We start from the raw sequence: 18,921 nt of genomic DNA on the forward strand, positions 1-18,921 counted from the left end.
CTAATTACATTTCCTGCCTTCTGGTCTGTTTAATCTGGTGGGTCACTGAAGGAGAAGGCACGGCTTGAGGACTGAACGCATCAACTTTTACAGGACAACATGCTTTCCAAGCTAGTAAATACATGAAACATACAATTCTGAAGAAAAATGTATTTGCCCTTTACAGATTTGTTCTGTTTTGATTCAGTGGGGTTTAGTTGTGGTCACACTTATAAATTTGTAATTTATTTGATTTATCAAGGAAAATAGCTATCAAAATCAACCTGGTCCTATGTGATAAAACAATTGCCCCCACTGCTAATTCAAGAATTAACTTTAACCCTCTCAGGCTCAAAATAAGTTTTGATAAAAGGACGAACAACTAAGACCTTCAGGGGTACTTCTGAGTAAAAAACTGCTCATGAAATACGTGTGTGGAGTAACCAGGTAGGTAGGTTTTAACTGTTGTAAATCTGCAACGCCCGCCTCCAGAGGGTTAATGAAACATGAAAGCCGGGTTGAGTTTCACCAGCCACACCCATGCTTGATTATCGTAAAACCTGTTGAATGCTAAAGTCATTTCAGTATGAAAGAAGCTAAAAGATCTCAAAAAGCCCCCCCCCCCCCCCCCCCCCTTCAAAGAAGAACATATGTAATAAAAGAATTTGCTTGATGGAGGTCTGAAAAGAGGTCACGATTTTCAGAAATTGGCCTCTTTGGGAGAGTTAGACCAAAAGCTCTGCTGACCAATAAAAACACAACGGTTTATCAAAAGAAATACTAAAACACCTTGATGACTCAGAGACTTTTGGAAATATATTATTTGGACCGATGCAACAAAATGGTATGTTCCATTGAAAAAAGGAACATCATACCAACAGTCAAACACAGTGGTGGTAGTGTGATGATCTGTGGCCCCTTTAGCTGCAATAACACTGTGGACAGTTTGGTCTGGGTCTGGTAGGGGCATTGCATTAACATCTGCATTATCTGTGTGTTTTCCGTGTGGAGCCAACCACCTTTTTTGGCCTTGCTTTCCTGTGGTTCGTTTCGCAGAGAGCCAACTGTACACACCCACCTGTGCACTGGCTGAAGCCATATCACTTTAAGACACACTGATTGGCATGGGTGGAAACAGCCAGCAGCTGACCCCAGCCTGCACAATTCATTGTCATTCTGGCTGCAGTGGGGTGAACGTCTTCCCTGACGCAGCCCGGGCGGGACTGATCGAATGGAAGAGGAACCCACAGCCGCACTGCTGCTTAGCAAGAAGAGTAGGAAGCTGTGGGCTTCATGTCAGAGTCTCCCAAAACAACACTACTCATTCGCACTTTTGTTTACTAAATTGTGGCGCTTAGGAATAACACCACGGCTTTCTTTTGGACCACTTTAGTGGAGCACGCCCTCAACCTGGTCGCACAGGAGCGGACTGTCTCCATCCGGCCCAGGCCAAGCTGATCAAAGTGTAAATGCACTATTTGTTGCATTAAGATGGATACTTGAATTCTGTACTCTACCAGAAAATCCTTTCGGAGACTATCTGACCTTTCACCTTAAACTAAACAGATCTACAAATCTCAGCAGTCTAAATGTCCTCTTCATTGAGAGACTTATTAGACCCAGTTCCATTATCAGATCTTCATAGTTATTCAACTGGACCTTCACACCCCCTTTTCACCAGGATGGCCTGAAAGGACAACTTTCTGGGCCATTTCAGGAAGCAAAAGAAATGGTCCAATAGAGTTGCTGGGCGGGACTTGTGGTTAACTCATGCTGATTGGTTGTAACTAAATGGGAAAAAATATCAGTATACATAGCAGTCATTTGAAAAAATTGGAACAGTTGCTGTTAAAGTTACAACAAGAAGAAGAAGCCTATTTCTTTCTTCCAACGCTGCCTCCGCTGTACATAGAAAACAGGAATGTGGCCTCCATCCATGCTTCTTTCATTGTCGGTCTCTTTTATTCTCTTCTCCTGTGGGCACCTTTTGATGAGGATCAGTGATGTGACTCCCTGCCGAAAGCGGTCGCAATATGCTGACACCTTAGCAAAGTCCTCAACGAGTCAGTAAAGTATGGAGACAATGGCCGTTTCTCAATGTGCGTACTCGTCTAAACTTGTGTCCTCACATCCTTGTGAAACGTCATCAACGCTGGCCCAAGTACCGTTCCAAGTCTAAGTACGTATCATGGAAAGGTTGTTCAAAGTTCCCAGATGCTTTCTTGCTCCACCCATTGTATTCAGGATTCTTTGACACATCCTTCTGCAGACTTGGGACAGCAAGGTATCTCAAAAGGCATTGCGTCGCAAACCGTTTCGTTGCTCCAGGACGCTGGTGCAATGGCAATAAAGCTGTTTCTGATTCTGACTGTCCCTGTCACCTTCCCTCTCCCAAAACTATTCCGGAACTTGTCTAGTGGAATCAAAGCTATTATGAGTTATCACAAACACCTGAATGCAATTGTTGCTGGCTGGGGGTATGACAACTTTATAAGGCCGCTACTTTATCACAGAGACACTTTTTCGAAACCACCACTCATGTGTCCACTCGGGTTATATCTTTCTGATTTAGATTTTGTTTGGTGAGCTGAAACATTTAGTTGTGACAAAATATCAAAAACAATGCATTTGTAAGGGAATTAACCTACTTCTTTCCCATATCACTGTATTTTCTACTTCTTTTCTTGTTTTGACATGTTTGTCAGTCCCAGAGATTATTACAATATTATTTGGCATACATTCCTCCAAATTTGGAGCTTTAAATAGGTTACTAATTTGTCTCAGAATGCCTCAGGTTTTACAAACTGATTAATTTGTTATACTAGTAACACTGTGCTTTATTTTTTTACCTGAGGGACATGATCTAAACTCAAAAGACCTAAATTAGGAATGACACTTTTTGCAAACACTTTTTAAATGATAAACCCAAACTTTTAACAAACCACTGACCTTTGCTGATCTATTCTAAATCAGGGTTGCCTACACTGCCCTCTGCTGTTAAAACAGCAGCATTACATATCGGCTTTCCTGTTTAAACTCATCCAAACTGAGAATTAAGACCTTGTAGTATCCTAGAGATACAGAACATAATCTTTAAACAAGTAAATTGAACATGATCTGAATCTGAACCATATTTTTTGTACTTTAAATCAATTTAATCTGTAAAAAGCTCTAATCAATTTAAAACAAAGGAGCAGTGATTGCATTTGGTTATGGTTTATAATATTTTTCAAATGTGGCATTTGAAACAAATGGGAAAAATGGAAATTCCTTAAAAGATAGTTTCTGTTTACTCAGTTTGCAACTGAAGTATTGCGTCAAAGCCTAAAAATTTAGCATATTTCAATTTTTTTCCCTGATGCCATCATCTTTATTTTAATATCGTTTTTTAAAGTTATAAAGTTGATTTCAGAGAGGATTTGTTTTGATTTAACACAAAAGACTCTCTGCAATAATCTCTACTGTGAAATCTATCTGAGGCCATTACACTTCAAAAGAAGAAATCTAGCTTAAATGTCTCTCTGCCATCTTCTCTTTCTTTTGTGTCATCATAGCCACCTCCTTATCTTCTGCCTTCATACACGAACAAGCTCACTTGACCGCCAGTCAGACTGGTGCGGACATCTTGCAGCTGCTCTGCTGCTCAGAACATCAGTAAATCAGATCACTGAAGCCTTTGTCCTGCAGAACCAAACTGTAAGGTAAGCGCAGATTCTGATTTTTATGAAGTTTCGTTTGTATTTGCAGACGTGTGCCTTTGTGACATGTTGTAAAGGTCTTGTAATCTTTCTTTGAGCCATTATGTACTTTGTTAGTTGAGGTTTCATCACAAGGGAACAGAGCTGGGGGTGGTGTAATATCCCTTATGGGTCAGTAACTGAACTGAGAAATATTGCAAATACAAAGCTTGTTGGAAATGCTTTTTTTTTTTCATGAAGCAGTGTTATATTTGTAATTAAACACAGTAATAAGAGAGGAAATGACATTTCTAAACTTAACCAAGTGGCAAACTTTTAAATTGTGGTTGTCAATTAAACAGAAGAAGCTGCAAATATCATTATTGGCTCTGAAAGAAAGCAAAACTAAAAATTTAGCTGCAATGAAGACTATTTAGGCAGGTTCCTTTAGACTGTATAGCGGTCTAACCAAAACAGCTTGAGCAGAAAATGTCTCTTTCACACATCTGCAGATACGACGACTGTGACTTATCTCTCATATCTATCCTTCAGCTCACGAGTGGAAGATGAAGATAAAGGACCACTGTTCTCAGTAATAAATGCCCAAGGCTGAACAACAGCCAGGGTTAGGTTAGGGTTGTGTATTTTATCAGTTAGCTATGACATTTATGAACAAAAAATTGGCATAACTGCAGCCAAATGTTTTGAGAATGGTAGCAATATTAACTGTTGACCACATCCGTTTCCATGACGGCACTGTCCATAGACTCAAAACGTCAGAAAGACTGATCAGATAAACTATGGTTAATTACCAAGTCCTTCCTCACCATTAAAATGAACTGATCTTGTTGAGGAACGGCAGATTCAGATCATTTGCCAAAGCAAAATTATTTTGCTCAACAATTCGGTTTAGCCACGCTCCACTGGAACCTCTGCAGGCTCGTCCAGTGTTATGACTGGCCAATCACAGCGCGTTTATTTAGAAAAACTGTATTTTTGTCATCTTCCATCTATGGAAGACTGTTCTGCTGACTGACATTTGTAGCGATCCAATAACAGCGCTCTGTTGGTTTGGTGGGCAAATCTCAGCACTCCGTCAGTCAGATGGGCGGGAGGTTGGCGCGACTGAGCAAAACTAAGATGGTTACAGCTCCATAACAGTCCAATCACAGCCAATCATAGCACTCTGTTGGTGGGCGGGATGTTACTAAAAAAATGGTGACGTATTGTTTGAAGCGGCTCTGACATAAACTTTGGACCATTTATACTTGGGCTTTTCTTTGAGTCAAGAGCAGATAGAGGTACTTGAGTTTATTTGGAAACGGGATGAAGTTGCATCCTCGTTGGCGGAGTATGGACTGCCTTGTTGACTGATCCATAGCTGTGAGTATTGTCCAACAGCACGCAGAAATTGTTTGAAAGACAACCGTAGATCTCGACTCACGACTGAGAGCTGTCAATGGGCCGTGGCCAGACTACATATTCACATATAGGATGGCTTGCCAGACTAAATGAAAGACTGTACAAGCCTTCTCCGGCACATTCCAATAATTCTCAAAGAAATTAAGGTTTGTACTCTGAGTTTTCTCTCGACATTGTCATCTTTGAACATATCAATGCCATTGGGGGAAAGAAATCCATTGATGAAATAATTTGGTCATTAAAGGTGCAATATGCAAGAATTCTGCAGTGAAATAATCACAAAAGTCATGTTGGAAGGGAGATTACATTGAAACAGATTTCTTTTTCAGTCGACTGGGGGGTTGTCAGTTTTCATCTTTCAAAAAAAAAAAAAGGAGAGAGGTATGGAGTTACTGTTAATTTGTGAGCTTGTGAGGTTGCCAAGTCTGCATCGAGCTTACGCATCAGTGCTGGCATTTGTTATTTGACACCGGAAGGCAAAAAACTTCAGAGTTGTTCAAAGAACTGTAGCGTGGTTAAACTACATACTAGAATTAACACTGTTTGCTATCAGCTTTGTTAGATTCTGAAGAAGATCAAACAAGTTAGCAAATGAAGCTTCTATCATATGTAAAAATCTAGGATATTAATATAATCGATAGAAGTTCATACGCCAATGGGCTTGGTCTATATTTAATCTAAAGATTAATTTTTAATTTAAGATATTTAAATTAAAAGCAAAAGTTTATTTATTAAACAGATGATGTAATGGAATCTTTGCTTATTCAATAACCAAAAATACACTATTTCTGTGTTTCATTTCAAAGAAGAGCCAGGTTTAAAAAGTTAAGAATTTATTACTAACAATTTAAAGATGACAATTTGAAATGACAATTTAAAAAATGACAATTTGAAATGAAAATTTAAAAATGACAATTTGTAACTGACAATTTGTAACAGCTTGATATTAAAACTTATTAAAAGCTTTACCTGTTTCTGAATGAAAAGCTAAAATGACATGCGAGGTTCGGATGCGTGGATCAGGGGTGTGTCCAGGGAGTGGCCTGGGGTAGCACATGCCACCCTTGGAATCGGATTGGCCACCCCAGGTGCCAACATACTAATTTACCTTAAAATAGGCTTTTCATTGTCCACAAAAGAATTGGGGGTAAAACAAGAAAAGCATAACCATTGGTGCCACCCATGCACAAAGTTGTGCCTCACCTGGGCCACCCCATTTTAAAAGATCTGGACACACCGCTGGCGTGGATGATATCTCAGAAGATTTCTTTCAGAGAGAGAAACGTGTTCTGGGTGAAAAATATTGTTTTGCAGCTAACGTATGGTTTCTTAGAGAGAACAGCATCAGACGCCATCTGTCAGACAGTGCCTACCTCACCCAGTTCAAGAGACCCTCTGTGGATCCGAGATGTCAGGTGGAGACGGTTTAAGCCTGATTCATACTTCTCCGTCAGCTCCGCAAGGGACAGACACGCACGGATTGACGGAAGCGTTTTGCTCTCATACTTCTCCGTCTCCTGGAGAGTGTTGCAAAGCAATTGCCCACCAGGACAACAGAGGGCATAGCGCTGTTCTGTGGTATCCTGTCATGTACTGGTCCATGATAGTGTGTTTATATTGTTTTTTTTTATATAAGAGACTTTTTAACACGGACATATTTGTCTCTCATTCTCCTCCACCTCTTCATGTACTCCCCACCTCTAAACCCACGTTTCCTGTCATTTCCGTCCACAAATAAAACGCTTGCTGCGCATCTTTTCACCCCTCCATTCACGGGGAATTAAACGTTCATATTTTTAGAGTTTTTTCGCGAGGTATTCTTCAAGCTTCTCCGTGTCTGCCGCTAGTTATCCTCGGCTCTCTTTATGTTTTTGAGGGCGCAATGGCGGCGCTGTAAACAACAGCGGCGTCCTGACCAATCACAAGCTTGCGTTGTCCGTCTCGAATGATGGATGTTTAGAAAAGAGAGCTCGACTCCGTCCGTCCTTGCGGAGCTCTCTGGCAGGCACGCAAGGACGTTGCGTGTCTCCGCACTGACGCAGACGGAGAAGCATGAATCAGGCTTTACTCCAAGCATGAGGTTGGTAGAGGGACCTCGGTGTGACTCAAATCGGTCCTGAGATGTCTCCGGGTCACAACGACTGATGAAACTATTTGCGTCTCAAAATCAATAACTCTGAAGGAGTCTGCGTCAGCTGGTTACAGGTGCGTTTATTCGGAGCAATTCTATCGGCATGGCAGAACGCTTAGTGAGGATTCAGGTGGCCGTCCCTCGTCCTCTGGTTGGTCCAAGAAATGAACTTGAGCTGCGGAGATTTGGTTTTAACAGAACCTCAGAACACGCCCTCTCAGCGTCAGAAAGCTTTTTGTTATGGAGCAAAGACATGTGAGAGCAAGTTAACTTTTACCCTGGATTCAGTCCTGCATGAGGTGTACACGTGTCAATGACCTTCTGGTTACTGATCACACATTACTGATTATCATAAATAATAATTATTATTAACCCAAAGAATAATAAGTCATTTCAGTAATTAAATACATTTATACTGAACCATGATGATTATTGATGATGATTATTATATGATTGTAATAACAGTAAAAATAGTTTATTAAAAATTATTTTAAAATTATTATTTTAAAATCTTGAAGTGTCCTTCATCTTGGGACTGAACAGCAGACAGATAAAAGATGATGTTTAGCAGACTTCCTGGCTCCTGATGGATAATCTGTGGAACAAAATTTACAGTTTGACCCAGCTGGGAAATTGTGACCTTTGGGTCACAAATATGAGTCCATTCTACAGAACTGAATCCAGTAAACAGAAGCAACCTAGAAGTTATTTCTTGTACCCCTTAAAAGCCACTTTTTTTTTTGCTTTACTCTAATATTGAGTGAAACAGACCAGAGGCTAACAGTGAGCTAACAATGCTAATGGTGAATTAGAATCAAACAGTCAACTCTAAAAATATCTCAAGCTACTTTTTCAGCAACCAACTCCTCGATATTACAGTGAAATTAATGAGTGAAGTGAATAATGACTCGTTCAGTCATTCTGAACTATAACAGCAAGATGGCAAACAATCATATTGCCTGTAATGCTGGAGAAATATTCCCATAATAACTGCAGTAAGACCTCCCTACTGTAAAACACCCAAGGGTGCTAACACCAAATATAACAATGTATTTATCTACTTATCATCCTAATGTGTATGACTTGTCTTTGCTTGTCATCCAGAGTCTTCTGGCGCTGATCCGTAACTGGCAACAGCCATGAAACTCACAGAACAGCAATGAGAAAATAATATTTTGCTTAGAAAAATGGGCTTCAGTAACCACATTTTACCACGGGGTATCATTCATACTTCATTCTTCCATATTGCACCTTTAAGTTTCATAAGGCAGTCAGGTGACCTCATTCGTTGTGCCACACCAGCACTAGTTTCCTGTCAAATGGCCTGTATTTGTATAGTGCCTTCTTAGGGTTCTACAACCCCCCAAGGCACTTCACAACACAATCAGTCATTCACCCATCCACACACACATTCACACGCTGATGGGGATGAGCTACGATGTAGCTACAGCTGCCCTGGGGCGCACTGACAGAGGTGAGGCTACCGAGCACTGTTGCCACTGGTCCCTCCGACCACCACCAGCCGGCAAGGTGGGTTAAGTGTCTTGCCCAAGGACACAACAGCAGCATTCTCTGGTTGGAGCCGGGATCGAACCTGCGACCTTCTGATCACTGGACCACCCACTCTACCTCCTGAGCCACTGCTGTCCCTCTGTTATGCTGTGCTATTAGCAACATGGATAAAATGCAGTGAAAATGTGGCCTATGACACATGTCTGGCTACGCTACAAAGCCTTTCTTCCATTTTTGGTTCTTTTCCAAACACAGATCAGGTTTTTCTTTACCTTGCTGACGTTTCGTTTGTGGCTGCAAAACATCCTCACAGCTGACGCTGATGGTGGCGTCACTTCCTACTCCGTTTATCCGCGGGCAGCAGAGGGCCCACTCTCCCCTCTCCGATGATGCAGTCCCATGCACGATCCAATAAATAAACTCCATCTTCTCTGTTCATGGTCCCACATCCATGTCTCCTCATCTCTATAGATTCCTTTATCCATCTTTTGTATTTCTGTAGTTCGGTGTGAGGGCGAAAACGTCCTCTGCTGCCCACGGATAAAAAGAGCAGGAAGTGACGCCACCATCAGCGTCAGCTCTGAGGATGTTTGCAGCCGCAAACGAAACGTCAGCAAGGTAAAGAAAAAACCTTATCTGTGTTTGGAAAAGAACCAAAAATGGAATTTGAAGACAAACACAGCAAGAGCGTACAAAAAATGCTAAAAGCCCTTCTTGCATGAATATAAGTATTTAAAAACTTAAAGATTTCATTTCCATCATCTTAAACATTTAAGCGATGCATTCATCTAAACACGAATAGTCTTATGTAGTTTTTAGGGATCAAGACAGAAATGCAATAATTTTCTCGGCCTGAGAAGCAGAGATGACACTCTTTGGAATTTTAAAAACAAACCATCGTACCTTCAATAGGAAGTGGTTTATGGCCCACTTTAACCCATAATCCAAGCGATTATCTCTCTGATATAATCACCAGCTGATGGTGTAAGGATCATTGTATGTTTGCCTTCACCCCTAAATGTCTTTTTGTCCTCACTCTCAGATGTTAACATTTCTTTTAGCTGCAGATTAAACATTGACCAAAGAAGAAAAAGCTGTTGCCTTATCTTCTGTTTATCTTTCCACAGGAAGTTGCTGTTTTCATTCATTTGGTGAATGAAATCAAAGAAGAATTTACATAATTTTTTAATTTGATAATACATTTGGATGTATGTTTGCTAGTGATGTGAAGGCTATTTGTAAATACATGCAACAGCTGACAGATTTGAATGTTTTGTTTTTTAGCTCTTCCATTCTGAAATGGAGGAATGGGAGGAATGGGAGACTTCTACAGCGTTAGACACACAAACTCAACACTTCTCAACTACATGTATGAATCCCTTTAAAATACTAACTAATCAGTGGTTTTCTAATTCCATTAACTGCTTTCATTATTATTGTGTTTGGTAGATAACAGCTCTTGTGAGAAGCTGGATTGCTACATGGTCCTGACAGAAGCAGAAAAGAAAGCCATCGGCTCCATCTGTTTTCTGGCCGGTCCTGTCACTCTGATGGAAAACGCCCTCGTGTTAGGGGTGATCGCCACCACAGTCAGCCTGCGAAAGCGGCCCTCCTATCTCTTCATTGGCAGCCTCGCACTAGCTGATGTTTTCGCCAGCTGCTTTTTCACCATAAGCTTCCTGGACTTCCACCTCTTTCACCAGAGCGACGGTCCAGATGCCTATCTCTTCAAGCTAGGTGGCGTCACCTTGGCCTTCACTAGTTCTGTGGGGAGCCTACTGCTCACTGCTCTGGACCGCTACCTCTGCATTCACCAGGCCTCTGCCTACAAAGTTCTACTAACACGCCGCAGAGCACTATTGAGCCTCTTGATTCTCTGGAGCATCACCATCCTCGTCTCCTTCTTGCCGGTTATGGGATGGAGGTGTCCCACGGGCCTCGCCCCACCCTGCTCGCAGCTGTTTCCCTACATTAATCGGGGTTATCTGGCCTGCTGGACTAGCTTCATCTTGGTGCTTCTGGTTCTCATTTTGATGTCTTATGCCCTCATCCTGTGGAAGGCCCACCGTCATGAATCCACCATGACCACCTTCCAGGGTGGAACAGGAACTGGCCAGGCCCGAATGAGGATGGATATCCGACTGGCTCGCACCTTTGGTTTGATTCTGCTCATACTGGTGAGCTGCTGGCTCCCTGTGCTCTCCTTCATGCTGGTCGATGTCTCCATCCACCTCAGCCGTGCTCAGCAGAGAGCGTTTGCTTTTTGCAGCACCCTGTGCCTGCTCAACTCGACCGTCAACCCGCTCCTTTATGCCCTGAGGTGCAGAGAGCTGAGAGTGGCTCTGATAAACTCTTTATGTCGACTGTGGAAAATCGGGAGGTGTAAACAATCTACGAACGACTCAAACCCGAAGCTCCACTCAGCGGAAGACCACTGTGCTGCATCCACAGAGGATGAGATTCCCAGGGAAAGAAGCACTCGGCTGAATTCCATCTCTGAAATGGTGGACAATCCTTGAATGTGAGGAAATAAAAGTGATCAATCCTTGAAATAAAGGCTGGACAAAAAATTAGTGCTTAAGGCAGTTTGTTGCTAATGAAGAACTGTAAAAAAAAAACCACCAAGGTGATTGTTATAAATGTAGATGAAGAACTGAGCCTATCTTTGAAAATACCTTTTCAAACGTGCACCATGTTGTGTTTTACCTCATTTAAACAACTGGAACTGCTGAGAGTGTATAGAAAATACATGACGATGAACATTTGGTTTAAATGTCACCGGTAAGAACATTAGAAGATGAAATGTTTTGTTTTCTTCTCATGACTTTTTATACGATTTTAAAATAAATCTGCAACTTGAACAAAAAGGTTTAAGATATTTTTTTTTTTACCGTGTCCTGTCTGGCTGTGAAGCAAGCAGAATTGATGTCTGAATGCTGGTGACAAGCCTTACAGATTTATTCTCAGGTGGAGCATCAAAGCGTTTGCTTTTAATGTCACGCCTGATACTTAAAACTTTATTGTTAGTGTTGTTGAATGCTTTGTAATTCCGACCAGACACGGAGACAGAGGTGAAAGAGAAAGGAAGAGAAAAGGTGGAGAGAGGAGGGGGGGGGGGGGGGGGGGGTTCCACAAAAATAAACAATGAACAAGAGTCTGCTTCTAAACCTGCAGAAAAAGACAAAAACGACAAAAGGACACAAAAAAGGGACACAACAACAATACAACAAGATCTACCTATCACTGCGTCAACTTGATGAAAAAAAAACAAAAAAAACAATTACATACATATATATACATACATACATACATATATATATATATATATATACACACACACACACACACACACACACACACACACAATCAACATTGCTTAACTGAAGAATCACGATAATAAATCACAACGCATTAAGTGCCCACCATAGTCTTAAGACATGTGTTGAACGTTCCCAAGCCCATACTTTTGAGAGCACCATGTGAGCACCTGTGTGTGTACACGCGCTTGTTTATTTAAGGTTTCTCTATAGGAGCGTCCAACAGAGAGTGTGAGGGACCACAGATCCGCCCCCAAAAGATGCGCAGGAGACGGGGGGAGCTCCAAGTCCCAGAGATCCAGGCGTTGCCCCAGAATGCAGGAACCCCAAGGAGACTGCAACCAGAAAGGCCCCCGCCCCCCTCGAGAGGCACAGAGGATCGCCCCGGGCGGCCACAACCAGCAGCCGGCAGAGTCCCCGGAGATATCAGCGGCAAGCCCACAGGCCCGCCCGCAGCCTCCCACCCCCTAGCCGGCCGAGCCCGGGACCCAGCGACCCGGGACCCAGCGACCCGGGACCCAGGGGCGACCACCCCCGCCGGGGACCCAGCAGAGCCCAGGGACCCAGACCCCACCAGGCAGCCACCGGAATCTATCAGGCAGATGCCAAAATCTTAAACCCCCAGACCCGGTTGCCACGAACTCTCAGGCAGACCATGGCACAAGCCCCCACACCAGGTGTGGCAGGGGGAGGGGGGACAAAGATCTATATCATCAAGAGACGTTCCAGGAGAGGGGAGGACCCAAAGGCCCCACCTGACATATACACTCATACACAAACACAGTCACACACTCCCTCCCTCATGCTCACACATGCACATACAATCCAAGACTTACAAAAATGCACGCCGGACACTCACTCATGCTCCCCATACACACCCTATTAACTCTGGTCCCGGTACTGCTGCACATGGGGTACAACCATCACCGGTAACCAGAGTTTGACCCTTTCTGCTGGGGGTGCTGATGAGCAGGCTCCCCCGCCCAACGCTAAGCACAGCAACCCACCACGCCAGACCCCAACCAGACGGCCAGATCTCCCTCCTAGCTCCTAGCCTCCAGCCCCAGGAAGCCTAGCAACAACAGAGGTGGCTAAGACCCCTAGTCTCCCTCCACCTGCTCCAATATAGTGTTGTGTGATCATGAGGTGTATTCCATGGCTGTGGTGAGTGGGCAGTGCGGGCATCATCCGGCATATGCCAGCTGATGCCACCGCACCACCCCACTTACACCCTCAGCCATCAGTGTCTAAGTGCGGTTTAAAATTGGAAGTGGGCACCGGCACTCGGGAGGAGGCTGAAATATCCCCCTGCCAAATGCCGTTGAATGTGCTCACTCCCAAGGCCCTAAGTGTGTGTTTGTGTGGAATGTCGTCAGTGGAAGTGTATAAGGTGCAAATAAAATTGGGGGGCAGGTTGCCACAGGAATGCGGAAATGGAGTCCATACCCGCACTCCCCGACTTGCCCACCCCCCAAGGTCCTATGTGTATGTTTGTGTGATGATGTGAGGGAGCAGGAGGAGAGAAATATGCAGGGATGGGGAGGAATGGCTGGTTGGGCTTAGCCCTCCAGGGAGCCAGCTCCACTACTGGCCCCAATAGGCACCTCTGTTGTCAAACTGCCACCCAGGGCATGGAGACCCCAGCCCATCCTGCCAGGGCCCAAAGCAGCAGCCTTACAGAGCCCCACGGAGTCCGAGGGCACCAACCCAGCCCCATCCCAGCAGAATATCTATGCCCACCCCTGCATTTGCACAACTTCCAGAATATATAAGACATGGGACATCCAGGTAAGGTTTGGTCCTCCCCGTCCTGGACCTCCCCTCCCCGTGATGGAACGGCAGAGGAGCCAATGTCTACCTGATGCCCCCGAACCCGGGCCAGGCACTGCCGAGTGTTCCTGCCTTCTTCCCGGCAGCATACATGTCAGGACCCGACCCCCAAGGCCCCGCCCAGATCCCCACACGGGGCCAGCCACCCCCAAACCCCGAGCCCCCAGGCCCCCACCCAGACCCGCCCAGGGGTATTGCAGCCGCCAGGCAGTGACCCATGGCCGCCGCCAAGATCCCCAAGGGGCCCCACTCCCAACCGCCAGCAGTCCACCCCCCGAGGCAACCCAAGCACCTCCAGAGGGGGGCAACAGCCCCCCAGTCCCAGACACCCCCAGTGAACCCACCTCCAGGGAACATTCGGATACTCCAAACTCAGACCCCACACCCCCCCCCCCCACCCACACCATCCCGCAGGACAACATCAACGGCCCCCCACCCTCGCTATGTGATGGAACCGATCAAAGGAGCCCAGAGAGATTCATCTGAAGTGGAAGCAGAGGCTATATCAAGTGCAATATGATCTAACAAAAGATTTCTATACTGGTTAATGCAGAGACTTTCTCTATTTTTCCAATTCAAGAGGATAGTTTTCTTAGCGATGCATATGGCAGTCAGAACCACGTGAACCAAAGATGTTGCAATCGGGACATCGTGCAGCTGTCCCAGTAAACAAAGAGACGGGGAAGTTGGGATATGACATTTCAGACATTTTGACAGATCCTCACATACTCTACCCCAAAATTCCTGGACAGGTGGGCAGGACCACAGTGCATGAATGTAATTGTCAGAAATGTTGTTTGTGCAGTGTGTACAGGTGTCAGACGACACAAACCCCATCTTGAACATCCGATGACCTGTATAGTGTACTCTGTGTAGAATTTTGTACTGAATTAATTGTAAATTGGGGTGTCTGATCATTTTAAAAGTTTTTAAACAAGTTTGGGACCAGAAGTCCTGGTCAAAGCTAACTGATAGATCCACCTCCCATTTTTCAATAGGGATTGCAATTTTATCGTCTATTTTGGACAGTGTCTTATATACTTTTGACAGTAGTTTGGGGGGTTTGAGATTATAAAAGTCTAATACCCTTGGTGGTGTTTGTAATTCTATTTTATTGAGCTTAAATTTTTGTTTGACTACAGATTTAATTTGGTGATATTCTAAAAAGCTATTCTTATCCATTCCAATTTGGGAGACTATTTGATTAAATGGGATGAAGTCCAATCCTTCATATATGTGTTCCAGGTATAGGATTCCTTTATTTTTCCAGTCCGGAAGGTTCATCATTTTGTTGTTTTGCAAAATATCAGGATTATTCCAGATAGGTGTGCGTCTGCATGGTACTAGTGAAGACTCTGTCATTTTAAGATACTCCCACCATGCTGTCAGAGAGGTGCTGATACTAATACTTTTGAAGCTTTCATGTTTTCTTATGCTTGGGCTAATAAATGGTAAGTCTGAAAGCTCTATCGTATTGCAAAGTGTCTGTTCTATATCTAACCAGGACTCGTCTAATGGGTTATCTTGCAACCATCTTGGTATATATTGCAGCCTGTTGGCTAAGAAATAATAATAAAAGTTGGGTAAATCCAGTCCTCCTCTGTCTTTGGTCTTCTGAAGCGTTTTAAGCTAATTCGTGGAGGTTTATCCTGCCAAAGGAATTTAGTAATTGAGGAGTCCAGAGATTTAAACCAGTCAGCTGGAGGTTTGTTTGGGATCATCGAGAATAAGTAATTTATTCTGGGTAAGACCATCATTTTAATTGTAGCAACTCTCCCCATGAGTGATATTGGTAAGGATTTCCATCTTGCAAGATCATCTTCCACTTTCCTTAAAAGTGGGATGTAATTCAGTTTGGTTAGATCTGCTAACTTGGGAGAGATATTAATTCCCAGGTATGTGATATTCCCCGACTCCAATTGTGTATTAAGCAAATTGACAAATGAGAAATTAATTGGTAGAACTGTGGATTTTAACCAGTTTATAGAGTAATCTGAAACTCTGGAAAAAGAGTTTATCAGTTCTATTGCTTGGGAGAGAGAGGATTGAGAATTCTGGAGAAAGAGTAAAACATCATCTGCATAAAGACTGATCTTATGTTCTATTTTCTTACACTTTATCCCTTTAATATCTGTTGTTTGCCTAATTGCTGCTGCTAGTGGTTCAATAAAGATAGCAAATAGTGAGGGGGAGAGTGGGCATCCCTGCCTGGTCCCCCTCTGAAGACAGAAGCTAGCTGACATTTGGTCGTTTGTCCTGGCACGTGCTGTTGGTGAACTGTATAATGTTTGTAGCCAGTTTATGAAGAAATTCCCAAAACCAAATTTATGTAAAGTTGCAAATAAGAACTTCCAGTTAACTCTATCAAAAGCTTTTTCTGCATCTAGAGATAATATACTAGTTTCTATGTTTCTACTGTAAGAGAAATCTATCAAATTAAGTAATCTACGTGAATTTGTGGGTGATTGTCTACCCTTAATGAAACCAGTTTGGTCAGGGTGTATTATGAAGGGGTTACCTTCTCTAATCTTTTGGCCAGGGCTTTACAAATTATTTTGAGATCAACATTAATAAGAGAAATTGGGCGATAGCTGGTTGGAAATGCTGGGTCTTTGCCTGGTTTTAACAAGAGACTAATATTGGCTGAATTCATGTTCGGCTGTAATCTGCCGCTCTCTTCGATTTCCCTCACCATTCTGAAAAATGTTGGAGCCAGAATGATCCAGAATTCTTTGTAGAATTCTACTGGGAACCCGTCTGGACCTGGAGCTTTCCTATTCGTCATGGATTTAAGGGCTTCCTGGAGCTCCGCTGATGTTAGTGGCGAGTCCAGGACTGTAACTTGGCTGTCTGATAATTTAGGAAGTGTTATCCTGTCAAGGAACTCATTGATCTCATTATCTGATGGGTTTATCTGTGGTGAGTACAACGTTTGGTAAAAGTCTCTGAAGGTATTGTTTATTCTTTCAGGGTCATATACTATATTCCTGGTTGAGTCTTTAACAGCAGATATGGTAGTTTTCTCTTTATTTATTTTTAATTGGCTAGCTAAGAATTTACCTGATTTATTACTATGTTCAAAGTTTTCTATTCGTAGTCTTTGTGCTAAAAATTGTGTCTTTTTGTCAATAATTCCATGAAGTTCTAATTTAGCTTTACGAAATTTGCTCATTGACTCTTCTACTGTGGACGCCTCTAAAGACTTGATGATTTCTTCTAACTCCTGAATACGTTTGTTTTCCGTTTTTTCTTATGTGATGAGAAAGAGATTATTTTACCTCTCATCACTGCCTTTCCTGCCTCCCAAAGAATAGATGCTGATGTTCCAGGCAGGTCATTATGTTCTAAATATAAACCCCACTCCTTTTTAAAAAATTCTATAAAACCTTCGTCTTTAAGCAGTGATGTATTAAACCTCCAGTTTTTGCTTGGTGGGATTGTCTTTTTATTTACCAGAGTTAAAGAAACTGGAGCATGGTCGCTGACAACTATGGGGTGTATCTCAGTGTCTGAAATGTCAGCCAACAATGAGCTGCTGACTAGAAAATAATCCAAACGTGAATGAGAGTGATGGACGTGCGAAAAAAAAGTATACTCTCTACGGTTAGGATGAAGAGATCGCCATGCATCACAAAGCCCATAATCACTCATGTACTGTTTAACTATGTTAGTGGATTGCCAATTTCGCTGAGTCCCAGCTGTACTGAGCCAGTCTGTTAAGGAATTCATCCAAAAATTAAAATCACCTCCAAGTATAAGTGGACAGTCCAAGTGTTCGGAGAGTACAGAGAAAAAATTATGAAAGAATGGAGGGTCATCAATATTTGGACAGTATATGCTGACGATACATAAGCGTTGGTTCTGTACAGATAATTTTAACATTATAAATCTACCCTCTGGATCAGAAACTGTGTCCAATACTGTGAAATTGATGTTTTTGTGTATTAAAATAGCTACACCTCTTTGCCTAGAGTTATAGCAGGCAGAGAACATGCTGGGAAACTCAGGTGTTTTAAGTTCATCTGCGGATGTGGCAGATCTATGAGTCTCTTGTAACAATATTACGTCTGCTTGCACTCTCTTTAACTGATCAAAAATTTTTAATCTCTTCTCTATGGAGCCAGCCCCATGTACGTTCCATGAGACAAATCTTAGTGCACCCATAGATGTGTGTGTGAGTAGCTAAAATATGACGCCTTCATGTGAATAAGATGGAATAAGTATATAAATGTATAAATAGTATGTTAATAAATAACAAAAAAGTAAATAATAATAATAATAATAATAATAATAATAATAATAATAAAGATCCAACAGTGTTTGTGGTTGTATTATTTGACGCATAAATTATGATATTGTGCTGTGAATTTAATATATATATATGTGTGTGTGTGTGCGTGTGCGTGTGTGTGTGCGCGCGTGCGCGTGCGTGTGTGTGCGCGTGCGTGTGCACGTGCGTGCATGTGTGTGTGTGCGTGCGTGTGCGCGTGTGTGTCGAGTCTGACGCAGTGTTGGAAAGTTGTGTGGTTGTGCCATACAGGTGTAAAGGTACAGAAGCAGGTAAAAAGGAAGGGAAGGTACAGATATAGGTTAAAAAAGAAGTAAGAACTAAAAAGAAAAGGTAATAGGGGTGTGGGGTGGTGATTAACAGGTGATCTTATCATCTACAAAACGGATTTAGCAGCTGTTTAATCCTGACGTGATCAAACCCAGTGAATCCTGATAAGAATAATAAATGTCTGACCTGATGTAGGGCTAAAACAGCCAGTCAGTCACTCCTCGCTCCTTGTAAAGTTTATTGTCCACATAAAGCTTATCCGCCGCGATGGCAGCTCTCTTCCCATCCTGGATAAACTTTTTACGCAGCGGAAAGAGAACCCGGCGTCGATCCAGAATTTCCTTCGGGAACTGATCATTCACGCTGAAATCTTTCCCTTTGAGCTCTCTTCCGTGACTTTTAACAAGATCCTTCTGCTTAAAATGTTCAAATTTGGCCACGATGGGACGAGGTCTCCTGCTGTCTCCTCTTTTAGCTCCAAGGCGATGTACCCGG

General features: G+C 42.9%; 1 protein-coding gene across 1 annotated transcript; it reads left to right on the forward strand.

Moving 5' to 3' along the window:
- Positions 1–3,545: 3,545 nt before the first annotated feature.
- cnr2 (cannabinoid receptor 2) lies at positions 3,546–11,807 on the forward strand. The gene is made up of 3 exons (XM_015950058.3): positions 3,546–3,680; positions 10,006–10,090; positions 10,171–11,807. The coding sequence occupies exons 2-3, from the start codon at positions 10,021–10,023 to the stop codon at positions 11,238–11,240; spliced, it is 1,140 nt and encodes a 379-aa protein (XP_015805544.1). The 5' UTR covers positions 3,546–3,680; positions 10,006–10,020; the 3' UTR covers positions 11,241–11,807.
- The last annotated feature ends 7,114 nt before the right edge of the window (positions 11,808–18,921 follow it).

This window comes from Nothobranchius furzeri, chromosome 5 (assembly GCF_043380555.1).
Source record: "Nothobranchius furzeri strain GRZ-AD chromosome 5, NfurGRZ-RIMD1, whole genome shotgun sequence".
NCBI classification, from domain to species: domain Eukaryota; kingdom Metazoa; phylum Chordata; class Actinopteri; order Cyprinodontiformes; family Nothobranchiidae; genus Nothobranchius; species Nothobranchius furzeri.